This window comes from Vipera berus (genome assembly GCF_964194415.1).
Source record: "Vipera berus genome assembly, chromosome: 4".
NCBI classification, from domain to species: domain Eukaryota; kingdom Metazoa; phylum Chordata; class Lepidosauria; order Squamata; family Viperidae; genus Vipera; species Vipera berus.
In genome coordinates, this window is record NC_138206.1 from 120,439,368 (window position 1) to 120,452,496 (window position 13,129).

Here is a 13,129-nt window from a genome sequence, read left to right on the forward strand (position 1 = left end):
GATGGGGGATTATGGGTTTTAAATTTGGTGTTTTTAGTATTGTATTATTGTTTTTAACTGGGCATTGATTTAATTTCTTTTTAACTTTTGTACCTTATTTATATATGCCCTGTGAACCGCCCTGAGTCCCTAGGGAGAAGGGCGGTATAGAAATCAAATAAAACAAAACATAAACATAAACATTTTGTACACAGTGGGGGGGGGGGAAACGTAGATTATTCCTTTGGAAAATGATTGTGAAATCAGAGACCGCGTTAACCAAACATGAAATTAAACGAAGGGATCGGTGTTTCTTAGATAGTTCTCTTTAATTTTACAAACACCGAATAAAAGGGCTTTTTTTTTAAGTTTAGTTTAGTTCATTCAGTCAGTCAGGAGCCTGCTGACAGATTTCAAATTGTTTTCCAGCTGCTCAGCCAGGAGTTTCATCTGTGATGTCTCCAACAAGCTGCTGATTAGATTATCCAGATGTTCCTTACCGTTTAAAAATTCCTACCAAACAAAGCAAACATTTGAAGGAGTTGCTGTGGACGGTGAGGATCAAAGCAAATGTTATCTTTATCGTGACAGATCTGGCCAACACAAGGCCCCAAATCTACTTGTCAAGAGGGCTAGGAAATCATTCCGAAACACTTCAGATCTTATGATGTACATTTATTTTAGAATAGAATTGAACAGAAAAAAGAATAGAATAGAATAGAATAGAATAGAATAGAATAGAATAGAATAGAATAGAATAGAATAGAATAGAATAGAATAGAATAGAATAGAATAGAATAGAATAGAATAGAATAGAATAGAATAGAAGCTGGAAGGGACCTTGTAGGTCTTCTAGTCCAGCCCCCCGCTTAAGCAGGAGAACTTATACCATCTCAGACAAGTGACTGTCCAGTCTCTTCTTGAAAATCTCCAGTGATGGAGCGCCCACGATTTCTGGTGGCCAGCTGTTCCACTGGTTGATTGTCCTCACAGTCAGGAAGTTCCTCCTTAATTCCAGGTTGCTTCTCTCCTTGATCAGCTTCCATCCATTGTTTCTCGTCCTTCCCTCTGATGCTTTGGAGAATAACGTGGGACCCTCTTCCTTTTGGCAGCCCCTCAAATACTGGAAGACTGCTCTCCAAAGCCCCTGAAGGCAGGACAAGAAACGGATGGATGGAAATTCATCAAGGAGAGAAGCAACCTAGAACTAAGGAGAAATTTCCTGACAGTGAAGAACAGTTCATCAGTGGAACCACCTGCCTTCAGAACTGGTGAATGCTCCACACTGGAAGTTTTTAAGAAGAGACTGGACAGCCATTTGCCTGAAATGGTATAGCACAGGGCTAGGGATTAAGGAGTCAATTCAACCTCACTTCAACCACTTTACCAACTCATAACTTGCATAGAGGATGTTTTTCCAAGTCCTTTACAAACACCAACGCTCCATTACTTCCTCCTTATGTTGAAGGAAGAATAGGGCTTATTCTCCATAGATTAGTTTAGTTCCCAAGGCCCCCACTCAAAAGAAGAAAATTCTTTATATTTTACCCTCAATCTGAGGCTTTCGTTAGGATGCAGAAAAAAGGGTCTAAGGCAGGGGTCTTCAAACTTGGCCCTTTTATGACGTGTGGACTTCAACTCCCAGAATTCCTGAGTCAGCCTGGCTGGCTCAGGAATTCTGGGTATTGAAGTCCACAAGTCATAAAAGAGCCAAGGTTTCCTAACCCCGCATAGGGTTTCCTGCCTGAGCAGGGGGCTGGACTAGAAGACCATTTTGTTACTCAGTGGCTCATGCAAATGTTTGCCCATGCAATTGTTCTCGGTTAGCATTTGAATTAAAAGCAGCCCACAAAACCTGAAAAAGGAGTGACATATTCAAGTTTAGCCCTTTCCTACATCATCACTGCCCCTTGGATAAACTACAGCTGCTACTGGTTGCCGGGGAAAAAAAATCTGTCCACCATAAATACCTTGATATCACGGATGTCGTAAGAAATCCTATGGTCTGTGACTCGGTTTTGATTGAAGTTATACGTGCGAATTCTCTCCGACTGGGATCTTGTCCCTAACTGTGAAAGAAGAAATCAGGTGGCCCTGAGCTTACAACGCAGCTGAAATTTCTCTCGCTAAGTGAGTCGGTTGTTAACACAGATGTCCAGGCTCCGACGGACGATCCCAACGAAGGAAGCACAGCCGAGACGTTCCAATCCCTAACGCAAAACTTTATTGAGCACAGCATATCGGCACAGATGAAAGGAAAAGCAGCTCTGGCTAAATTGGTGCCAGAACAGCAAATTAAAAGCATAGAAACTCCCCTTCCCGGTGACAGTGCAAGTCCCATTCCTCAATTAAGTGTCAGACCATTGTTATGAGAGAAATCTTTCGTTACTTCGTAAACCGTCTGAAGGAACTTGATTCCCACACTTCACAGCTGACATCCTCAAGTGCACAGTCCCCTGGATCTGTAGGCAAGCCAAGAAATCGCCGAAGCTCAATAGTAGCAACTGTGAGAGGGATCCTGGAGTCCTAGTGGACAATCACTTAAATATGAGCCAGCCGTGTGCTGCAGCTGCCAAAAAAGCCAACACAGTGCTAGGCTGCATGAACAGAGGGATAGAATCAAGATCAGGTGAAGCGTTAATACCACTTTACAATGCCTTGGTAAGGCCACACCTGGAATATTGCATCCAGTTTTGGTCACCACGATGTAAAAAAGTTGTTGAGACTCTAGAAAGATTGCAGAGAAGAGCAACAAAGATGATCAGGGGACTGGAGGCTAAAACATACAAAGAACAGTTGCTGGAATTGGGTATGTCTAGTTTAATGAAGAGAAGGACAAGGGTGACATGATGGCAGTCTTCCAGTATCTCAGGGGCTGCCCCAAAGAAGAGGGAGTCAGGCTATTCTCCAAAGCGCCCGAAGGCAGGAGAAGAAGCAATGGATGGAAACTCATCAAGGAGAGAAGCAACTTGGAACTAAGGAGAAACTTCCTGACAGTGAGAACAATTAACCAGTGGAACAACCTGCCTCCAGAAGCTGTGAATGCTCCAACACTGGAGGTTTTTAAGAAGAGACTGGACAGCCATTTGTCTGACATGGAATAGGGTTTCCTGCCTGAGCAGGGAGTAGGACTAGATGACCTCCAAGGTCCCTTCCAACATTATTATTATTATTATTATTATTATTATTATTATTATTATTATTATTATTATTATTATTATTATTATTATCATCATCATCATCATCATCATCATCATCATCATCCTGAGGTTTCTTTGAAGCTTGACAACAGAATTATCAGAAGATTCTTTTACAGTGTGTTACACCACACACTTCGCAATTTTTAAGTTTCTTGTAATCACCTTACACTTCAGCACGGGTTTTTAGTTGGGTTGCAAGGAATCTGAATGAAAAATGGTTTTTCACCTAGTTTAGGACTAGGAAGAAGAACACCCAAACCAGCTGAGCTTTTGCTACTGTGACCTGGACCAGGCCAGACGAGGAGTGCACAGTACAGTACTTGAGTGTGCGTCTTCTTTCAACCACCTGACAAGGCTGACTAGGGCCACACAAAGCATGTAATCGCTGAAGGACGGCTGTCCTGTGTCTTTATCTCCCACTTCTACAAAGTCAAATGACTCTTTCGCTGATGAGGTACACTGATGATGTTACCTAGCTTGGTAGTGAGATGTCTGCAAGAGAACCAAGCTCAGAGAGCACCAAGAACATCACATTCCTCCTTCTCTTCCACTCTGCAAGCCTCACTCCCTTTTAGCCCTGATAACATTACCAAGTTGGGTCAGGATTGCTGCTGATGGATTTCAGCAATCCCAAAAAGGCTCCACACCCATTTGCACTACTCAAGTAGACCCAGTAAACCTCCAGGTGGCCTCAACGACTCTAAAAGGATGCAAATGACCAGCTGTCTGCAAGGAGTATAAATCCTTCCCTTCCGCGCCGTCCAGTCAGAGCTGAAGAAGCTTCTGGGATGAGAAGGGAAAGGTCTTCAAAGCATAATAAGAAAGTTCCATCAGGACACAGACAAACCACCAAGTGGCCTCAAAGGCTCTCTAAAAGGACGCAAATGACCAGCGGTCTGCAAGGGGTATAAATCCTAACATTCCCCACCATCTGGTCAGAGCTGAGGAAGCTTCTGGGATGGTAAGCGAAACGTCTTCAAAGAAAAACAAAGAAAGTCCAATGGCCTCCTGAAAAAAGCACCTTCGGGACGACCGTGACTTGGAGGACTGAGAATCTCCAGAGACACCCTCTTCTACGGCGTCTTCATCCCTAGGACTGATTCAGAGGGCGGGGGAGGAAATAGGATCTTACCTGCAGCTTTCTCGTACTTTGTTGTTCGTTTATGTCCTTCATGACAGTCTGAAAGTAGAGCTTCTCTCTCAGGGTCTGCAGCGCTGTTTCCTTATTCATTAGCTGAGACCGGCCCTGCTGGCATTCCACCACGATCCCTTCGGAGGACGAGAAAGGATCCCACCGAGATCCACAAAGTAATTATGGAAACCTCTGAGACTTAACAACCATCTCTGCCCTTTTAACACCCAAAAAGTCCTCTTTCATACATATATATATATATATATATATATATATATATACATATATATATATATACATACATACATACACACACACACACATACACACACAGTGAGAGGGAGAGAGGGAGAGAGAGAGAGAGAGAGAGAATAGATGGACAGACAGATAGGATGGATGGATGGCTGTGATGGATGGAGATAGATAGATAGATAGATAGATAGATAGATAGATAGATAGATAGATAGGATTGCTAACAAAGAATTAAAGGGAGATTGATATGCATTTCAAACTTATTAGTTTTCATCAGTCAGCCGTACCCTTCTGAGATTCGAACCTGGGCTGATTGCACATTAGGCAATTGTTTTAACCCCTAGGCCACAGGCTCTCTCTCTCTCTCTTTGTTAGCTGAGAAGCAAAGGAGATATGTGTTAAATGTTTGTTAAGTATTTAGATTACCTTGCCTAATGTGCAATCAGCCCAGGTTCCAATCTCAGAAGGGTATGGCTGACTGATGAGAACAAATAAGTTTGAAATGCATATCAGTCTCCCTTTAATTCTTTGTTAGCAATTCAAAAAATTTACACACACACACACACATACATATAGAGAGAGAGGGGGGGTGAAGTTTAAGCTGTCAATTATGTATCTTTTATCTGGGGCTTAAAAATTCATTTTTCTCACATAGAATGTATTTTTTGTACCGAGAAGCATCGCAAAACTTGTTGGTCTTAAGATAACTTGGGGAAACACATAAGGCACAATTTTGTGCAGGTGATAAATAACACAGTAAAGGCGTATAGCTAACCTTGAGGTCTAAGAGGGGGAAAAAGAAGCCTATGAATATTAGAAGCTAGGACATTAATACTGGACTAATATTTATACATATCTACACAAATAAGGAAATGATGATTAAAAAACCCAGTAACACCTTACCTGTAGGGACGTGCACAATTCGAACGGCGCTGTCTGTTTTATTAACATGCTGTCCTCCGGCACCTTTGGCTCGAAATGTATCAATCCGTAAATCGCTGGGGTTGATTTTTATCTGTACCTTGAGAAAAAGAAATCTGATGTGTAATTTTATGGGAGGAGGGAGGAGGGAAAGGGAGGGAGGGAGGAAGGAAAGGAAAGAAGAAAAGGGGGATAAGGAGGGAGGGAGGGAGGAAGGAAGGAAGGAAAGAAGAAAAGGGGATATGAAGGGAGGGAGGGAAGAAGGAAGGGGAGGGAGGAAGAAGGGAAGGAGAGAGGAAGGAAGGAAGAAAAGGGGATATGGAGGGAGGGAAGGAAGGAAGGAAAAAAAGGAAAGCAGGAAGGGGGATATGGAGGGAGGGAAGGGAGGGAGGAAGGGAGGAAGATGAGGGAGGGAGGGAGGAAGGAAAGAAGAAAAGGGGATATGAAGGGAGGGAGGGAAGAAGGAAGGGGAGGGAGGAAGGAAATAAAGGAAGGAAGGAAGGAAGGGAGGGAGGGAGGGAAGAAGGAAGGGGAGGGAGGAAGGAAATAAAGGAAGGAAGGAAGGGAGGAAGGAAGGAAGGAAGGAAGGAAGGAAGGAAGGAAGGAAGGAAGGAAGGAAGGAGACAAGACAATAAGATGGATACAGGAAAGGAGGAAAGGAAGGAAAAGAGGGAGTAAGGATAAAAAGGAAAAGAGGGGAGTGAAAAAGGAGATCCAGCAACAGATACAAATGGAATTCCTCCTTCTAAAACATCGAAAGGCTTGGAGCCTCTTGCAAGGAGTCACAGCGAGCTGCATTGGTTACCAGTTGTCTTCCGGGTGAGGTTCAAGGTGTTGGTAATGACCTACAAAGCCCTTCATGGCATGGGTCCAGAATACCTTGGGGAGCACCTGCAGCCGGCGTCAACTTCCCTCCGCCCAGTACGCTCCCACAGAGAGGGCCTCCTCAGGGTGCCACCGGTCAAAGAATGCCGACTGGTGGCCCCCAGGGGGAGAGCGTTCTCTGTGGGTGCACCGGATTTATGGAACCATCTTCCGGTTGAGCTCCGGATGGCGCCCGATCTCCGCTCCTTCCGGCGCGATCTTAAAACCCATCTCTTTAAACAAGCTGGCCTGGCCTGATGGGACGGGGTGGGATTTTTATAAATGACTTTAATTTTAAATTTGTATTAATTTATGGGCATTGTTTAATCATGTTTTTAATAATTTTAATTTTTGTATCTAGTTTTTATGTATTGCCCTGTTCACCGCCCTGAGTCCCTCAGGAGAAGGGCGGTATACAAATTAAATTAATAATAATAATAATAATAATAACTCAGATGTGGCCTTCAACAGAAGGAGAGAGACAGAGAGAGGACTAAAAGCCCTGAGCAAACATCTACCTCCTCGGACAGAGGGAGGACGATGACCGTCATGGTGCCGGTGTGGATCCGCTGCATTCTGGAAGACAAGCCCGTCTGGGGGATGCGCTGCACCCGGTGGGTCCCTCCTTCAAACTTCAAGTGTTCGTAGACGTGGCTTCCCAAAATGCGGGCGGCTGCGTGGTGGAGACCCCCTGAAAAAAGCAAAATATCTTTCATTTGGAGAGGGGGAGGAAAGAGGAGGCGATCCGTGGAGACATTTTGGGGGGGGGGGTTGCTTCTCCTACCAAAATCAGCTCGGCAGTACTTGGTGATTTCAAAAGTCCAGCCTTTGTATCCGGCGTAACTCTGGTACATGTCGAAGACCTCTCTCGTAAATTGCTGGCAAATATCACCTGGAAGGCAAAACGCCCTGAAATAAATATCAGCAGGAGTAAATATGTTTAATACAGAGCCCGCAACACAGGTGGTCCTTGACTTACAACAGCCCGTTTAGTGACCGTTCGGAGTTACAAACAGCACTGGGGAAAAATGACCGAGGACCATGTTTCGCGCATAATGACCGTTGCAGCCGCCCGGTGATCCCTTACGACAAACAACAGACAATGTTGTTTGCACGTGATGTGACATATGCAAAATGTTTCAATATATACAAAATTCGGGCAACAAGGAAACAAGGAGGGCCTTCTCGGTGGGGGCACCTGCCCTTTGGAACCAGCTGCCCGTGGAGCTTAGGACTGCCCCCGACCTTCAATCATTTCGCCGAGACCTGAAGACCTGGCTCTTCGAGCTTTCCGGCCCAGGCTGAGTTTTAATTGGGGGTTTTAACTGGGGTTTTATATTTTTTCCAGGGACTTAGTTTAATCTTTTTAAATTGCTCTTAATTTTTGTATTGATTTTTTTTATATACCCTGTAAACCGCCCTGAGTCCTTCGGGAAAGGGCAGTATATAAATTCAATAAAATTAAAAATTAAATTAAATTAAAACTTGGTTTTTGTCTCCCTTGACTTACAGCAGGGGTAGGCAACCTTGGCTCTTTTACGACTCGTGGACTTCAACTCCCAGAATTCCTGAGCCAGCATGACTCAGCTTGGAAACCTCTCCCTTTCCCCTCAGCATGGCTGGCTCAGGAATTCTGGGAGTTGAAGTCCACGAGTCATAAAGCGGCCTAGGCCTAGGCCAGGAGTAGGCAACCTTGGCTCTTTTATGACTCGTGGAACTTCAACTCCCAGAATTCCTGAGCCAGCATGGCTCAGCTTGGAAACCTCTCCCTTTCCCCTCAGCATGGCTGGCTCAGGAATTCTGGGAGCTGAAGTCCACGAGTCATAAAGCAGCCTAGGCCTAGGCCAGGAGTAGGCAACCTTGGCTCTTTTATGACTCGTGGACTTCAACTCCCAGAATTTGAGCCAGCATGGCTCAGCTTGGGAACCTCTCCCTTTCCCCTCAGCGTGGCTGGCTCAGGAATTCTGGGAGTTGAAGTCCACCAGTCATAAAAGAGCCAAGGTTGCCTACCCATGACTTAGGGCTTTGATTAATATTGATCCATTGGTAATCCTCGACTTTCAACAGTTCATTTAGTGACCAAAGTTACAAGGCCACTGAAAAAAAGGGACTTACGACCATTTTTCACTCGTACGACCGTTGCAGCCTCCCCATGGTCACCTGATCAAAATTCAGAGGCTTGGCAACTGACTTGTATTTGTGACGGTCGCAGTGTCCGGTGTGTGTGTGTGTGTGTGTGTGTGTGTGTATCAAGTGATCCCCTTTTTGCGACCGTCTGACAATCAAAGTCAACGCGGAGGCCAGATTCATTCCTCAACACAGTGTTACTAACTTCACCACTGCAACTGATTCGCTTAACAAGCCAGGTCGCAAAATGGGGCGAAGCTCGCTTAACAACCGTTGCATCACTTAGCCGCAGAAATTTGGGGCTCCATTCTGGTCGTAAGGCGAGGGATGACAGATGAGGAAGGCCACAGAATAAATCAGTTCTGCAAAGCCAGGAACTCCATTTGGAATCACTTTGTGTTTCTGATGTAGTAACAGTAGTAGTAGTAGTAGTAGTAGTAATAATAATAATGATAATGATATAGTTGGAAGGGACCTTGGAGGTCATCTAGTCCAACCCCCTGCTCAGGCAGGAAACCCTACACCACTTCAGACTAATGGCTGTCCAGTCTTTTCTTAAAAACCTCCAGTGTTGGAGCATTCACAGCTTCTGGAGGCAGGTTGTTCCACTGGTTAATTGTCCTCACTGTCAGGAAATGTCTCCTTAATTCTAGGTTGCTCCTCTTTGCTCACCTCCCGTTGTCCTGCCAGCTGTGACTTCTAAAAGGACGCTACTTTCGTCATATTTGTCCCTCGGCGTTATCTTCTTACAGAGCTGAAGAAAGAAAAACAAAAATCGGTTGACAAATAATCTTACAGCTCCATTCCGGCGTGGTTTGTAACTTCCGAGTTCCCTTCATAGTGAGAGGGGGTCCTCGGCTTACGACCAAAATTTCTGTGGCTAAATGAGATATTGGTTACATTTGCCCCATTTTACAACCTTCCTGGCCACTGTTGTTAAGTGAATCACAGCAGTTGATAAGTGGGTAGCTCGGTTGTTAAGTGAATCCAGCTTCCCCCACTGAGTTTGCTGGTCAGGAGGTGGCAAAAGGGGATCAAGTGACCTTGGGACATAGCAACGGTCATAAGTCTCAACCAGTTGCCAAGCCTCTGGATTTTGATCCCGTGACCAAATGGGGATGCTGAAAAAGTCGTAAGTCTGAAAAATGGTCATTGTTCATGCTCCATTACTGGGGGGTTTTAAGAAGAGATTGAACAAGCATTTGTCTGAAATGGTACAGGGTTTCCTGCCTGAGCAGGGGGTTGGACTAGAAGACCTCCAAGGTCCCTTCCAATTCTATTCTATTCTATTCTATTCTATTCTATTCTATTCTATTCTATTCTATTCTATTCTATTCTATTCTATTCTATTCTATTCTACATTTTTCTATCCTATTCTATTCTCCTTCTGTTCTATATTCTATTCTATTCCATTCCATTCTACTCTATTCTCATTCCATTTCATTTCATTCTGTATTCTGTATCTATTCTATTCTATTCTATTCTATTCTATTCTATTCTATTCTATTCTATTCTATTCTATTCTATTCTATTCTACATTTTTCTATTATATTATATTCTGCATTCTATTCTATTCATATTCTATTCTATATTCTATTCTATTCTATTCTATTCCATTCCATTCTACATTTTTCTATTCTATTCATATTGTATTCTATTCTATTCTACATTTTTCTATTCTATTCTATTCTGCATTCTATTCTATTCTGCATTCTATTCTATTCATATTCTATTCTATTCTATTCTATTCTATTCTATTCTATTCTATTCTATTCTATTCTATTCTACATTTTTCTATTCTATTCATATTGTATTCTATTCTATTCTATATTTTTCTATTCTATTATATTCTGCATTCTATTCTATTCATATTCTATTCTATTCTATTCTATTCTATTCTATTCCCATTCCATTCCACAGAACATTCTGTTATCCGTTTTTCTCTTTTTGGGAAAGTGCATGCGTTCCCATGAGCAGTTTCAGCTGCACAGCACTCTTGACATTGCAGACCACAACAGCTGGATGCAGCTGGCTTCTGCTCACCTCTAGATAGAGTCCTTTAATCTTCTGGTTCGTGCTTTCCTTCTCCTCCGTCACAAGTTCTAGCAGGGTTTTCTCCTCTGATTTAGTCAGCTCTGTAATAAAAGGGCCGAGCAACGGAAACAGAAAAGAGAGGAGTAAGTGATACTACACGTCTGAAGATAAGGGTGACGCTTCCCTTAGATGTAGTGGAAGCAAAGAAATTGTGGGGGTTCCCCAAAATGAATGCCAAAAAAAGAGAAAGTTCTATACAGGTTGTCCTCAACTTACAACAATTCATTTCGTGACCATTCAAGGTTACAACAACACTGAAAAAGTGACTTACAACTGTTTTTCACAGTTACGATCTTTGAAGCATCCCCACGGTCACGTGATCAAAATCCAGAGGCTTGGCAACTGGCATGTACTTACGACGGTTGCGGCGTCCCGGGAGGGGGGGGGGTTGTGTGTGTCACGTGGATCCCCTTTTGCGACCTTCTGACAAGCAAAGTCGATGAGGGAAGCCGGATCCACTTAACAACCGTGCCTGCTTCATTTAACAACTGCCGTGGTAAACATGGAGCAAAGCTCACTTAACAAACGTCTCGCTTAACAACAGAGGTTTTAGACTCCCTTGTGGTCGTAAGCTGAGGACTACCCGCACCACCTACCTGTACACATTTTTTCCAGTTCCTCAATTTCTTTTTCGGCCTCTTGAATTTCTTGAAATGTCTCCACCAAGGGGGACAATTCAGCCCGCCGCTCACTGAGGTCCCTCGTCTTAAATTCGTTCACGGCGCAGGTGCTCAGCAACGTGTCAATCCGTTCGTATTCCTGCTTCAAGGTCTGTAAATACTCCTGCACGGGGCCACAGTCCCAAAGCGTCTCCAGAGCCCTGGGGCTGGTGTGGAAGGTCCTCGCAGGTGTGACGGTCCCCCACCGTCCACAGCCGTGCCGAAGGATTTTCAGTTCTGTCCAAAGAGCCCTTTTTTTAGCCAGGGAGGGAAGCGGGTCTCTCCGGGGAGACTTGAGGCATGTGTGAAACAGGAATCTGAAAACAGGACTTGTTGGGTGAGGTTTCATCCTCAAGTTGAACCTTCTGGAATACACAAATAAAACCAGGGCATTTTTTTTTGTCTTTCTTTCAACAGTGTCTGTCTGTCTGTCTGTCTACCTACCTCTCTATCATCTGTCTATCTAGCTATCTACCATCTATCCATCCATCCATCAATCATCTATTTATCTATCATTCATCTATCCATCTATTTCCAATTTTATCTATCTCTTATCTAATCTATCTATCCATCCATCAATCTTATTTATCCATCATTTGTCTATTTCTAATTTTATCTATCTCTTATCTAATCTATCTATCCATCAATCATCTACTTATCTATCATTCATCTATTTCCAATTTTATCTATCTATCTCTTATCTATCTAATCTAATCTATCTATCCATCCATCAATCATCTATTTATCTATCATTCGTCTATTTCTAATTTTATCTATTTCTTATCTAATCTATCTATCCATCAATCATCTATTTATCTATCATTCGTCTATTTCTAATTTTATCTATCTCTTATCTAATCTATCTATCCATCAATCATCTATTTATGTATCATTCATCTATTTCCAATTTTATCTATCTATCTATCTATCTATCTATCTATCTATCTATCTATCTATCTTTTAACTATCTAATCTATCCATCCATCAATCATCTATTTATCTATCATTTGTCTATTTCTAATTTTATCTATCTCTTATCTATCTAATCTATCCATCAATCATCTATTTATCTATCATTTGTCTATTTACAATCTTATCTATTTCTTATCTATCTATATCTTATCTATCTATCTATCTATCTATCTATCTATCTATCTATCTATCTATCTATCTATCTATCTATTTCCCATCTTACTATTTTATAGACAACCCAAGGTGTCAAACATATCCAACACACTTCCCTCCTCCTATATTCCCCCAAAACAGCAACCCTGTGAGGTGGGAAGGGCTGAGAATGAATAACTGGCCCAAAGTCAGCCAACTGGCTTTCATGGCTAAGGTGGGGCTAGAATTCCCAGTCTCTTGATGATTGGCCCAAGGTCACCCAGTCGACTTTCCTAAGGTGGGACTAGAACTCACCGTCTCCTGGTGATTGGCCCAAGGTCACCCAGTCGACTTTCCTAAGGTGGGACTAGAACTCACCGTCTCCTGGTGATTGGCCCAAGGTCACCCAGTCGACTTTCCTGCCTAAGGCAGGACTAGAACTCCTGGTGGTCTCTCGCTTTCTAGTTTTCAAGGGATTCTTGCGATAGTAAACGAGACTAATATTATGAAATCGGAAGCCAGGCTAGGAACATCGGTGCTAGGTGAACGCCTGAAACACAGTTGCAAGAGGCTTTGCAGTACAAATAACAAATCAACACCCTCATTTTCTCTTAGGTAACTTTTAAATTGCAAATCAACACCAGAAGTGGCATCTGAGGCGCTTGGTGATTTTCTTGCAGACGTTTCATTACCAAACTAGCTAACGTCGTCAGTGCACCACGAGAAGTTACACAGGACGATTTCATGACGTGTGAATTAAAGAAACAAAAACCAGCAGTCTAACTCAATCTTAGGCG

At 43.1% G+C, this 13,129-nt stretch overlaps 1 protein-coding gene across 1 annotated transcript; it reads right to left on the bottom strand.

The window, feature by feature from the left end:
* Window positions 1-300: 300 nt before the first annotated feature.
* MTRF1 (mitochondrial translation release factor 1) lies at window positions 301-12,678 on the bottom strand. Its single transcript, XM_081328008.1, has 10 exons — window positions 12,648-12,678; window positions 11,166-11,593; window positions 10,519-10,610; window positions 9,148-9,229; window positions 7,133-7,240; window positions 6,867-7,039; window positions 5,467-5,584; window positions 4,312-4,448; window positions 1,950-2,048; window positions 301-492 (listed from the first exon to the last, which is right to left on the bottom strand). Exons 2-10 carry the CDS (start codon window positions 11,575-11,577, stop codon window positions 364-366), a joined length of 1,350 nt encoding a protein of 449 aa, XP_081184134.1. The 5' UTR covers window positions 11,578-11,593; window positions 12,648-12,678; the 3' UTR covers window positions 301-363.
* Between the last annotated feature and the right edge of the window lie 451 nt (window positions 12,679-13,129).

What these genes read in the sequence shown, in the direction of transcription:
- MTRF1 (XM_081328008.1), bottom strand. Translation starts at nt 11,577, where the DNA reads ATGAAACCTCACCCAACAAGTCCTGTTTTCAGATTCCTGTTTCACACA. An exon ending in AATTGTGCACGTCCCTACAG is followed by an intron (nt 4,449 to 5,466) that starts GTAAGGTGTTAC and finishes CGTCCTCCGAAG; the next exon opens with GGATCGTGGTGGAATGCCAG. An exon ending in AAAGTACGAGAAAGCTGCAG is followed by an intron (nt 2,049 to 4,311) that starts GTAAGATCCTAT and finishes CTTCTTTCACAG; the next exon opens with TTAGGGACAAGATCCCAGTC.